The 13,389-nt window shown below is 40.5% G+C and overlaps 1 protein-coding gene across 1 annotated transcript in view; it reads left to right on the top strand.

Annotated features, from left to right (window-relative positions):
- Positions 1-13,389, top strand: part of EGFR (epidermal growth factor receptor) — a 526,637-nt gene that overhangs the window by 468,462 nt on the left and 44,786 nt on the right. Inside the window, exons 22-26 of the mRNA XM_069211504.1 lie at positions 5,472-5,547; positions 8,372-8,518; positions 9,589-9,686; positions 10,790-10,957; positions 11,054-11,101. Coding sequence (XP_069067605.1) covers positions 5,472-5,547; positions 8,372-8,518; positions 9,589-9,686; positions 10,790-10,957; positions 11,054-11,101 — 537 coding nt within the window. The remainder of the gene's footprint in view (positions 1-5,471; positions 5,548-8,371; positions 8,519-9,588; positions 9,687-10,789; positions 10,958-11,053; positions 11,102-13,389) is intronic.

Raw genomic sequence — 13,389 nt, 5'->3', positions numbered from 1 at the left:
TTGGTCAGCTTAGAGTCCACTATATGTTGGTGTAACCTCTCTTGGATACAGTTGGTCAAGATGTGCTCTCTCATGATCAAATTGTATAACCTCTCATAAGTATTTACTTTGTTACCATGTATCCAGCCCTCTAGTGCCTTAAGTGAGGTGTCTACAAAATCAACCCAAGACTGGGTATTGACCTTTTGGGTGTCCTTGAACTTCATCCTGTACTGTTCTGGGGTCAGACTAAACCTCTTGGTTAAGCACCTCTTCATACTAGGGTACAAATATGTCTCCTCCCCCACTTAAGGTTAGAAGCCTATTCCTCCCAGAGTTGGGGACCAACTCCCATAGAAGTGAACCCCAGTATTGAGGCTTAACCCTTCTCACCTGGAGGGCCCTCTCAAAGGCCCCCAGCCACTTGTCTATGTCACCCCCCTCTACATAAGCAGGAACCACCTCCTTGGGTAGTCTGGGACAAAAGCCCCCACCCATGGACACCTCAATTTCTCTGTTGCTGCTATCATCTCTCTGTTCAGTGCATGCCCACTTCTCCTAATCTAGGGCCAACCTCTCTGCCTCCAAAGCTATGAGGGCTACCTGGGCCTCACGTTCCCTTTCCCTGAGGTCCAGCTCCTCTTCCTCCTGGTCTGATACCACAGACCCTCCCCTCCCACTAGCTCTGGATGGAGCCGTAGCTGCTGAGATCACAGTGAGGCAATCTCCTCCTCCTGGAGGTTGGAGAGGACATCTTCCCTCTCCCTTCCTACCTCTGGAGCTTCCTCTGTCTCTTTCTGTGCTACCCATGCTTCAAGAGACTGGACCATCACAGCCTTCCTAAGGTTGCTAGTAGCAGGTAATCCCCTATTTCTACACAACACCCTAAGCTCAGCTGCAGTAAGTGTGGGTACGTTAGCTAGATCACGCTACATGTTCTCCCTTAAGTTTTGTGTCACTTAAAAAAACCTTTGGCACCAACTGAGCAGAACTATTTAGAAAACTCAAAAATGAAGTAATTAAAAAAAAATAGTCCAAATTTGAAAAATCAAAAATACTTTTGCTCTAGATCAGTTTAGAGGATTTTCAACGTATTTTGCTTAAAACTGTAGTGTGACTTTAAACACAAGTCCTAGATCTGTGCACCAAAAATGTTGGAAAATGGGTTATTGGTAAGGGCAGCTAAGTACCTACACTTAGCAATAGGCCACTAACCTCCATTTAGGTCTAGTTAGGTCTCAATAAATTAAACCCAGCTCAACCCTTGGTAGCTTGGCAACAAGCGACAAAGCTTAACTTAGAAGACTAGTGTGTAAAGCATTGAAAAATCAAAAAACAGTAAATAAGTGAAACACAAAACACAATAAAACTCCAACACCAATTTATAGAAATAGATTATATTTATATCTTTAAAATGACACCAAAATTATTAACATCTGATAAGGGAAACCGGAGATATGAATTTTTTAAGTATTAATGTTTTCTAGCGCATAGAAGCAACTAGCGCAAGAAGGGTTAAAGGAAGATCACACTGGAAAGGAACAAAGTCCAAAGTTCAGGCCACCCACAAGGTAACACTGTCACACTTACGGTCAGAAGTGTTTCTTGATTCAGGAAAGTGGCCCACATCACCAGCCAAGGATTCAGATGCTTTGGTTTGCCTCTTGGGGTCTGGGATTACATCTCCCACAATGCAGCTCTTCAACTTATGCAGTTGCTCCAAACGTCTCCAAACTTCTGGATCTTCTTCAAAGGGTCCTTTTTGGGTCCTTGAAGTGTCCACAACTTGATCCAAGGTTTCAGAAGCTCTGAGTCACTTCTTGGGAGTTGGGACTACAATTCCCAGAATGCACCTGGTCAGAATCCTCAAGTGGCCACTGGACGCTGGTCAGCTGGGCTCTGCTTGCAGGACTTGATGCAGAGGACCCTGAGCAGCTCCTTTGTGCCTGTAGCAAACAGTGAGCCGCTTCTTGAAGCAGTAGAAGACAGGCAAAGTTCTTTTAGTGGTGAAGCCCAAGTGTGCAGCTGGTGCAGTCCTTCAGAGTGCAGTGTCCAGGTGCAGGTCAGGGGTCCAGCAGGGCAGTCCTTCTTATCCTGACATTCTTCCTTGTTGGTATCTGGTAGGGAACTGAGGTGTGGGTGCAGCTCTGTCATATTTATCCTTGCTCCTGGGTGACAAACATGGGAGTCCTGGTTCTCCAATCAGGTGCAGGGCCCTCCCCCCTGTGATGACCACTTCCTGGGAAGTGTGGCAAAAATCAGTCCCAGGGAGCAACATTCCTCAAAAATCCATCATGGCCGAAACTGATTTTTGGAGGTTACATCTGGCTGAGCCCACCCACTGGTGTGGCTAAAAATCTTAAACACACCCTTCTCCTGCCCTCTCCTAATCTATTCAGGGGGCACCTAATTGTCTGGATTTGCAGGATGTGAGGGAGGAGCTGGGTTGCTCCAAATGTCCTTCCCTGTCTTTAAAGACTAGTTTTGGCAGCCCTCCCCCTGCCTGCTTCTGCATCTGTTGAGGGGGGTTCTCCTCCAACAGGTACATTCATTTATGTTCAGCCCATGCTACTTCACACCTCATCAGGGCAGCCTGGCCAGGCTGCCAGAGGCTGGCCAATCAGAGCAGAGCACTACAAGGCTGAAGTTGGCAACTTTTTAGGTAGAGCTTAAAAGTCTTTAACTGAACAAGTTATATAAAATCCAACAATTGAAAGTTTTGGGATTTATTATAACAATTAATTTGATACTAAACGTGAGGTATCTGACACTTACGAGGACATTCTAAATTAAAATAAAGTCTACCCATTCTAGCCTATGGAAGCCATTCACTACAAAGAGGGGAAACAAATGTGGCTGTTTTACCTCACAAGGGCTTATAAACTATTTTTATAAGGTCCCTGCTTATAGTTACATGGCACCCAACCCTAGGGGAACATAGGGAACACCTTAGGGGCGACTTATATGTAAAAATAAGGTAGTTTAAGACTTTGGAAGTACTTTCAATTCCAAAGTCGAATTTGCATATAACTTTAGTTTAAAAGCAGCCAGCAAGGAAGGCCTGCCTTTAAAATTACACTTGGCACCTCAGCAGTGCACCTATGGGTGAACTACCTATGCTTGGGTCCCTAAACCTACATGCCCTACCATGCACTAGGGACTTATAGGTAGGGTGAAATAGCCAATTATAATTAGCCTAATTTGCATACTGATTTTACACAGAGCACAGGCCCTGCGACTGGTTAGCAGTACCCAGGGCACCATCAGAGTCAGGAAAACACCAGCAAAAAGTGAAAATGGGGGCAAAAAGTCAGGGGGCCTCTGCAATCAGCCCTGTTTTCTCACACTTAGTTTTGGTATGAGGAGACAATATTCAAAATTGATAGAACTTCTTCTCATTGATTCATCTGTTTTAAATGAACAACCAAGAGTTTTGAGCTAAGCTTATGCTAACTGCAACTCCCCAATAAGAGTACCAACCTTCTAAGTACCTCACTGCAACTAAACAGGAAATCCTGAACTGGGCAGTAGCTCCACTTACATGTCTAATAGGGAATAACAAGCAATTTAATAAATTCCATTCCACATTTCCTCTCCCCATTCATTGTATGTAGGTGCTAGACTTGTTAAAATGAATATTACCTCTTCCAAGATGCTGGGTGGTGTGTCAAAAGGATGACTTCTCCTTCCTCTAACGTAAAGGTGTGGCTCAAGACTTTTGAAATGGAAAGGCAAAAAAAGGTACGTATTTTGTATAGGTTTTCTACTGATTAGAAAAGGCCAGGCAATACAGACTTGGATCAGAAAGTAAACTTTAGAAGCACTGTCCGAACAAAAAGAAGAGATGCGCTGACCCTTCTCGGAATGACCTGCAAGTGAAAAGTGGAAAATGGGAAAGAAGGCACAGAGAACCATGACCTATCTGCAGTCACTCTTTGATCTTTGTCTTTATCTCAGGCCAACTGGTGTTGATGATTAAGATTTAGAAATGAGGTTGATACCGCCTTGCCTCCCCATATCTTTATGTAATAGGTTTGATTCTTCTTGCCTTAAGTAAAAGGATTACACTGAAAATGCAATTAAATCAGAGGAATTAGCAATACAAATGTATTTTCATTTGAGGCAAAAAAAATAAAAAATGAAATACTAGCATAGCATACTGGCATGCTGAAAAGAAAGTGGACCTAATGGTAAAATGTGTAAAAAATCTCCAATTCCCTATGTGTTGTTAGAGTGTATTCTGAACGAGGTAAAGTAATCTAATACTATGCATAAGTAAAGTATGGAAGAGAAGATGTATGCCCTGTTTAGCCTGTTCAAATGCTCTCAATAAAGGCCAACGGAAATTATTTGTCAAAACTAGAAAAACTAAGAAATTAAGGACAGTGCGTATGAACAGAGGGTACTATCAAGCACATCTAAATGAAAATCAAAGATCTGGATAACAGGTCCCAAAGCATGTTACTGAACCACAGGCAAAATATGCATTTTTTTTTTTATCATTCGCTGTTGTATTTCATTTATGTATCTTTATAGGCATTTATCATTTTCATTAAATTCTGTTAATAAAAATAAAAAGTGAATGAATTAAATATTATTTTTTAACTTGGATTTTTTTTTTCACAAACCATGTAACTTTGACCTTCTCTTTCATCTTTCTGCTATACCCCCAGCTTCTTTCTCACACTTTCCAAGACTGTTTATTCACCCTTACCCTAATATGTTCCCATGAGTGTTAATAGTAATTTGATTTTATAGACAATTGTCTTTGGACATTTAAATTCATTACTCTGGTTCAATCTGCTTCACTTACCTCTCTTGATCACTCTAGAGAACTATTTATCAATTTTTTGCCCTAAATGTATTGCCCTGCTCACTAATAGATGATTCATAAGTCTATTTTGTAAATTTAGAACGTGCATGTTATATACAGTCAGTTCAAACTTGCACAGCACATGCAGCATTTAGATATAAGGGCTGCTCTGAATCCTCCTATATGCAGTGGCGTAGCGTGGCGGGTGAAGGGGGAGGCGGCCGCACTGGGCGCAACATCTTGGAAGAGACTCGAGTGCTTAAATCCACGGGTTAGGGGGCGCAAATTACTTGCCTTGCCCAGGGTTAGGGGGCGCAAATTACTTGCCTTGCCCCGGGTGCTGACAACCCACGCTACACCACTGCCTATATGTTTTCCTTATGGACAGCTATTGTGCTCAAGGCTTTGAAAATCAAATATATTTTGTAAGGGTCAGAGACATTAGATTGATGTTCCTAACAGTATAAATCAACAAATATACCTAATTGTACATTTTACTTCATGCTTTTTATGAATGAACAATACATTATCAGCAGTGAATTCTGCAAATATTGATGAATTGGTTTCAGTTTGCTAGAGAAATCAGTAACAGTCTAAGGAAATGCTTTCTATATTTAAGATCGATTTTGTGCACTCTAAGAAAGCCGGATGAACCATATTATTTTGTTACTCTAAATAGGTGCCCATTAAATGGATGGCTCTAGAATCTATTCTACATCGAATTTATACACACCAAAGTGATGTTTGGAGTTATGGTAAGTCAGCTAAAACAGGTTTGCAGTTTTCAAATATATTCTTAGAATGGCCTTTGGCAACACTTACAATTTATATGTCCTTAGGGAATCTAAACTCCCAAAGGACACTTACCCAACATGTTGCGTTCCAGAGTAGGTCTATTTTGGAAAGCTGGTCCTCACCCCCAACATATTATGAGTTGCTGAAAAGAACTGAGAATTGGCCTCGTAGGAAGTGTAATATCTTAAATTTATCAACTGACTATTAAAAGTTAAGCAGACATTAGGGCTTTTTACATTTCCTCTAGGAATGCCATTTTATGGACTTACCTGCTAGCAAAATGGACTGATGATTCTAATTTGTAATCAGTATCTTATCTTTTCTGGAATACATTAAATTAGCTGTATGGTTCAGCAAGTGATTATAGATATGAAGTCTTTGCAGGGTTTCTTTAAAGGACAGGAGATCATTCCATAAACAATTGGTAAATTGAGGTTAATAGATCTGTTATGTATATTAAAATGAACTTCTTTAAGTGCATGTAAATAATATGTTTTCTTGGTGTGAGGCTTCATGTGTCCTAGATTTGTGTTTTTTTGGGGCAACACACATAATTCCAGGGACTTACAATCAAAAGTCTACACTCTTCATAGTATTCCAGGAGTAGCCCTGCAGTATTCTCACCCCTGTAGCTCTAATCTTACCTTAACCGGCCCAGGTAACAGGTGTGTTGCAGTTTTCTGTAAAATGTACATGTTTTCCAAAATACCATTCACTGTCAGGAAACTCACAATTAAATATCAGGCTAATACCTTCCCTTACCTATTGCTGCAATGCATTTATTCCTCAAATTGCATTAGCAGTGTTCTGTTTGTTCCCTAGGTGGAAAACACTATGGAAGACTTTTCTACTTTTCCCTGGTCAGGTCTGCATGCATTGCACCTCTAAATATGTGGAGAACTGTGAGTTTAATGAGACAGGAGCTCCAGTGATTTAAAGCAAGGCACACACTCAACTAAACTGTAATTGAGCTCCTTACTCATGTGGAAACATGCATTGTTGCAGTGTGTAAGTGATTTGCTTTCTCAGTAACCAAAACACCCTGCTGTCTACTCCTTAGAATATCTTTTCCAACCATTCACACCAATCATTGTATGAAATAAACCAATAGTATTATTGTTGTTGTTATCATTATTATTATTATTATTTTAGGAACAATGTGCCAGATGTACGGTTATTCTGGTCACAAAAAGTGGTTGCAATTTGCACTATTGGTTTTGCGAGCAGAAAGTAATTTTGCAAGCTGAACCTGCATCATACTTAATCATTTTGCAAAAAATGAGCCGGAAGAAGTCAGAATAGCACTTATCTAATTCAGTATTCATTAAGTAGAGAGAAAATTGCCACTCACACTGATTGGCCAATGTCACTTGATAATGGCATTCAAGGGACATCAGACCAGCATGTTTTGAAAAACTTTAAACAGTACAAAGTTTCTTTTAAGCAGCCTGAGCAGCTAAATGAAACAGGGCTGCTTTTAAAAAAAAGTTTTTTTAAGTTTCGGAGAGAGTTGGTAGTGTTCTCTTGGACCACTGCATAACCTTCATCCCTATTGGCAAAGGGAAGGGGTCCAAACGGGAGCCTGAACTTGGCAGTCTGTAACTTTTTAGTAGTTTGCAAAAAGAATTGATACATTATGCACCGTCTGGGTGTTTGGAAGAAACGCCCAAAACACACTCATTCCAAATATTCAACCAGTATCAATTCACGAACATTTTAGGAATTTGTAATACTTTATCAACTCCAAAAATTAGTTTTGTACATGGCTAGAAACCTTGTTGTGGTCACTTACTCCTGAATCGCAGTGTATGCAACCACAAAATGTTTCATACATCTGGCCCATTATACTCAAAGTGAAAAAACTGTTTAAGCAGTACAAGTTTTACACTCCAGTCAAAAAAGAAATGGAACATTTACTTTTTGATTACCAATTGAATTATAATGTAATCCTGTTCACTGTATTACAAGTTCCATTATATCCTATGGAAATTTTGATACTGAGGACGGGACATCCGCCACGTTTGTGACAGAGTATCCCATCCACCAAAATCATAATCAGGCCCTTTGTGAGGAAGTTAGTTCTTATCCTTAAAATTCCTGAATTTCTTGCTTTTGGACCTCTGGGTTTAGGGCCTTTGCTAAAAGTCTCCCTAAAGGAGTCACTCTCATTGTAAGCATTTGTTTAAAATGTTTTGAACAGTTATCGACAGTGCCCAATTTTTAAAACAAGGTCTGCTTCTTGACAGCTGGGGTAAAACGCTCTATGCATGTGTCACCTGTGAATGCACACTTAGAATGCTGTCTAACTCAGTGCTGCATATGCCCATAGGATATAATGGAACTTGTAATATGGCGGACAGCATATCAGTCATGTTTGTGACGGAGCATCCCATCCACCAAGATTGTAATCAGGCCCAAAAGCATATGTAACAGCTGCCAACCTTTGGTTGAGAGAAAGTTCTGGATCTAGCAATGCCCCAAGATTACTCATTATATCTGCTGTCTCAGGACATATGGCCATGGGTTCAAGCAGTGCAGTGCCGCAGTGCGATTATATCATGGGCACTCTCAGTGCCTAAATGAATTATCTTTTATCTGTTAGAGATTTCAGTTTTACAGGTATCTAGCAGAAACCCTTACAGGTTTTTCACAAATCTTAAGCTCTTAAAGTGTGATCCTACTGATCATTTGCAGTTCACATACCTGGCCTGCAAAAGTGATTTTGTTTGCTATCATGGATGTAATTTCTTATTTTGCAATGCTCTTTATGCTTTTTTGATACAGGTGTAACAGTTTGGGAGCTGATGACTTTTGGCTTGAAACCTTATGATTCAATTCCTGCAAGTGAAATTTCTAATGTTTTGGAGAAAGGGGAACGCCTACCACAGCCTCCAATCTGCACTATTGATGTTTATATGATCATGGTAAAATGTGAGTATCAGATGATTGCCATACATGTATGTATTTTGCATTCGCTACTCAACCAGTAGGTTTCAGAGAGCTTTACAAAACAACTTTGAAATGCTTAAACCTCGCATGAGGAACAGGTTAACACATTTCCACATAGTAAGAACTTCAACTTCTAATGTTACAGAAAGCCATAACACACAGTCAGCAAAATTGTTTGAATAGTAAAGATTTAAAGTGAGAAGAACAAATGAGAATATAACCGGAAGTAGAAGCAAACATGAAGCTCTGGAGAGACAAGAGTTAGGATAGCATATGGGACATTCATGTACAGACATTGTGAGTTTAGTAGTGGACGGTGAGTGAATAGTAGAGAAAGAAGGGGAGACAAGTTGAAAAACAAAAGCAGAAAAACAAAGCAGAAAGAGGAGTGGGGGAAGAAATTCAATCAAAAACACCATCTTACTATATGTTTTTGCAAGAATTTTGAATCTCCTGATGCACCATGTGCATATTTGTAACACATAACTAATCATAAATCATTCTCCATAGTTGCATGTTTGCCACTCTTTGAACATCAGTAGATATATGAGGAGCCCCAAACAAATGATGCTCACATGGTGTGACCCTCTTGGCACACAACAAAACCATCATGCGGGAAAGAGTCCCTGCACCAATACTTAAAGAATCTACTAGGGATTCCTCTCTACTAGTGTTGGAGCACCCGCCTTTGAGGTCCTCTGCCACATGGTGACGGGCACAAGACCCATTTCTAGGCTTCAGTGCCCTCCTCCAAGTACAATGTACAAAGCTGTGGCCCAAGCTGCTGCCCACAGAGGTTGGCAGTGGCTCCACTGTAGTCAGGTACAGTTAATGCCATTGTGTTTCGGTCTAATCACAGAAGCATAATTTACTGAATCAGGTTGTTTGCATAATTACATGGCTAATCAGGTACCTAAATGATGCATTATTCATTATATGTACGTTTGTGATCCTTTCTTAGCCTGGTCCATAATGCTTACATATTCATTTTCAGAATATTTTATAAATCTGCTTTCTCATACGTGTTGCTCAATGTCTTATTACCATTTCAGGCTGGATGATTGATGCAGACAGCCGTCCAAAATTCCGTGAGCTGATTGCTGAATTCACAAAAATGGCTCGTGACCCCCAGCGCTATTTAGTCATACAGGTACATAGGATATATTTAATTTTGTCAGATGAAACCATGTAAGTAAACAAAGTACATACATGTGAAATATTACCAATATGCCACGACCATAAATATGACGCAGTGATCAGGAAAGTTAACTAGGTTATACAGAATTCGTATTAAACTAATTGAAAGTGAAAATCTTTTCGATACATCTTCACATAAACTTTTCACCAGTTAGAAAGAATCGTTTTCCAAGATCAATAGCACTTACACTTGCAACAAAAGCGTGTAAAAGACACTTTTTGAAGGAAACGTTGTTTTATATATTGGTGTGCAACTTGTGGTAAACGCAATTCTTAGTGAAAATGTCATCTTGCAAATTCTGATTAAGCAGTTTAGATCAAATGGTTTCTCTGAATGAAATTTTGTTTTTTCCATGAAATCACATATAGTCAAAACTCTTACCTAACTTTGCTCGCTCCTTCCCTAACCCAGTGGTTCCTAACCTGTGGTCCATGGACCCCTAGGGGTCCGCGAAGCCTCTTCAGGGGATCTGCGACTGCTTAGAAAATTATATAATTTTAACAGATTAGGTTCCTAGCTTTCAGTAATGACTCATTGGAAGGGGGCAGGTTCCAATAAAGTGGGGGTCCCCAGGTTCCAGTAATGACAAAGTGGGGGTCCACAGAAGTCAAAGGGTTGGGAACCACTGCCCTAATCTATAGGTTAAAAAATAAAGCTAATTGTGTTTTGGCACCCTCTCCCCCCTCTTGTACGAAATGATGTGTTGTCTCTTTGCTATTATTGCCGTATTTACCGATACAGGACTGCTATGTCAATCCTTTCCAAGCAGCTTCGATGCATGCCAGGGCAAGTGTATCAAGTTGATGTTTCAAATACAGAATTATCGCTAATGCTATAGTATTCATCTAATTTCAGTACTTTATTCAGATTTCCTCTGTTAGTTGTTGGCACTCCTTTTGTCCAATAAATCAAACATTTGGACAAAACATGATTAATTGGGGTATTAGAGAAAGGCCATAATTGTTCTGAAAATTATATTTGTTAAGTGACAAATTAGGAAATAGACAGCTTTTCCAGTGATTTCTTATCATGTGATGTCAATGTTTATTTACTAGAACGACGAGAGGATGCAGTTACCGAGCCCAGCAGAAACCAAGTTTTATCGCACCTTGATGGAGGAGGGAGAAATAGGCGAAGTGGTTGACGCAGAGGAATATCTGGTACCACACCAGGGCTTTTTCAACAGTCCGTCCACATCCCGCACTCCCTTGCTCAACTCTGTGGTAAGTTAATTTCAGACCGTTCAAAACAGTCACGCGTACACAAATCATATAGCTATTGGGAATAATTTCTGTCAATGTCCTTTTCTTGTGTTAAAGAGCGCCACCAGTACTACTTCAGATGTTGCCTTCATCAACAGAAACGGGGTAAGTATATTGATATCTTTTGAAAAGTGGTGATGCCCTTAGAGGTCAAAGCCTAACTGTGTCTTTATAGGGTGCTGAAGAAACAGATCGTACTACCCCTGTTTATTTAGCAGTACTAAATTATGTTAAGCGATTGAACAAAAAAGTATAAATTTTTAATATGATATGCAATGCCAACCTTATTGTGTTTACAATGTACGTTACCAGCATATTTTATTCATTATCTATCAGCCTATTAGTATGCAATCTGGGGTATATTATTTCAAGATTTTCTCGTTGTGTTTAGACAATTTACTCGACACCGCCATTTAGTAAATGAAAAGGCTCCCCTATGCCTGCAAAAGTAAACAAGCATTTGCAATGCAATGGGTCTCGCGTTTACTCGAGTTAAAGCTATTAGCATTGTAAACTCCTAAACGGACATTTCTTGCCACATAAACTGAAAAGTAAAAATTTCACAAAAGCAAGCTGACGGCTGCCATGAGCGCAAAGCAAACACACAAAAGGAAACAGAAGTTCGCTCACAGTGAAACGTACTGGCAAAAGTGCAATTATCCAGGTAACCGGCAAAAGTGCAATTATCCATGTAATAGGGTCGATGTCATGCAAAGCGCTCTACTACTTCCCAGCGAGATCGTGCTGCATAGGAAATACAGGGAAAAAAAAGGTGCAGAAACCATACAGAAAACATGGAGCCTCGTATGTTTTCAGTAGTTGGCCGGTGCGCTCGGGGCGGGCTAAACACAGGAAAAGGCTTGACATATGCATGCCTTTCACTAATTAAGTCAAGGTAATTTTAAAAGGTAAGCCCACAAACCAACCAAATTGATGGGCTGGACATGGGTGTGGTTAAAAGCCCACAAAGAGATTACACCTGGGACACAGCGCTTTGCACTCTACCCTAAAAAGAAATAATCTTGTCATACTGCAGTCAATTTCCCATGTTTCGGCCATATCTCTATTTAGTTGTTAAAAAACTCTCACAAAACACCTAAGGCATGCCTGTTTTTATAGATAAAAACTCAGCAAATTAGCCCCATATCTGGCTGTAGATTTGGAACATTGATCACATTCAATAGACTAAGGGCCGCCCACACCCCTTTATCTTGATACCCCCATTCTCGTGGCCACTGAGTTCTCTGGCCACATGCCTGCTGTCTGTTTGCCTCTCCTTCTATAATGAGACGACTGAAGCTACACAAAGGTGAGATTGTGATGCATGTCATGACCTATACAAGGTTTCCCATCATTTGGAACTCCTAATTACAAGTTTGAAGGAGTGAAATTTGCTGGTGTTTTTATGTATTAATTTCACGCCCCCTACTTATAAGTGGTTAGGTTCTCCACATCCAGTTTTACCAGGTGTGAGAGAATCTGACAAGATTTTTCTGAATGTAACATGAGGCTTTGACTTGACTGCAGCAACCAAACTTCATTCAGCATTTTTTTTACCTTGGGAGGAAGGTTAGAGGCATACAATGTTCCTCCTCACCCACCGGCCTGAACAATTGATTACCGTCTGCTCAGGGCCGGTGGTTAGTGTATATGCTTAAAACTCTATGAAAGGGCGAATTCTGATTGGTTTTATGACTGAGTCTGTGCCACAGTCTCACGGGTGATTCCCGATTCCATGAGGTTCTACTCGTAACTGCAAGGTACTAGACATTACCAGGCGGTAAAATCAGGGGCAGAGGCAGCGCACAATGGTCTTGTCACTGGAACACTGCCCAGTTTATAAAGCCATGGCTTCTCTTACACCAGAGACAACAAGCCACATAATCTGTGGATTTGGCATGGCGACATGTTTTATGCAAAGGCTAAGGTTACCAGATGACTAACCTAAGTATGCAGTTTTTTCGGTGTACTCCTTTGACAAACAAAATGTTTTCTGGAAGTTGTGTTTTTGGTTCATTTTAGATAATCAATTGAAGTAAACGCTGTGAGAGCAGTGAATTGGAAAAGCAGGGCCAAAAATAGAACATTGCATCCTTGGTAATATATATTCTGGTAACCCTAGATAAATGTTTCCACGCCATTCTACCAGGGGCGTAAAAAGTGCATCACGTGCAAAGGCACCGGAGCCCGGGGTTGTGAGTGGCCAACTTCACCTTAATCAGTAACAGTCTTTACTACAAAACAAGGTGCAGGGTCCCATGGCCCAGAACACCCTTGCCACTCCACTGCCCACTTCTGACCTTCTTTGAGATCTTCTTATAAACCACATCTTCTTCGGCCTCCATGTGACTCCCTGATCATGTGATGACTTCAGTCTCCCGCCATAGATGATA

The sequence above is a fragment of the Pleurodeles waltl genome, chromosome 10 (genome assembly GCF_031143425.1).
Source record: "Pleurodeles waltl isolate 20211129_DDA chromosome 10, aPleWal1.hap1.20221129, whole genome shotgun sequence".
Classification (NCBI taxonomy): domain Eukaryota; kingdom Metazoa; phylum Chordata; class Amphibia; order Caudata; family Salamandridae; genus Pleurodeles; species Pleurodeles waltl.
Note: the sequence above shows the minus strand (reverse complement) of the source record. Positions and strands in the feature narration are given on the sequence as shown.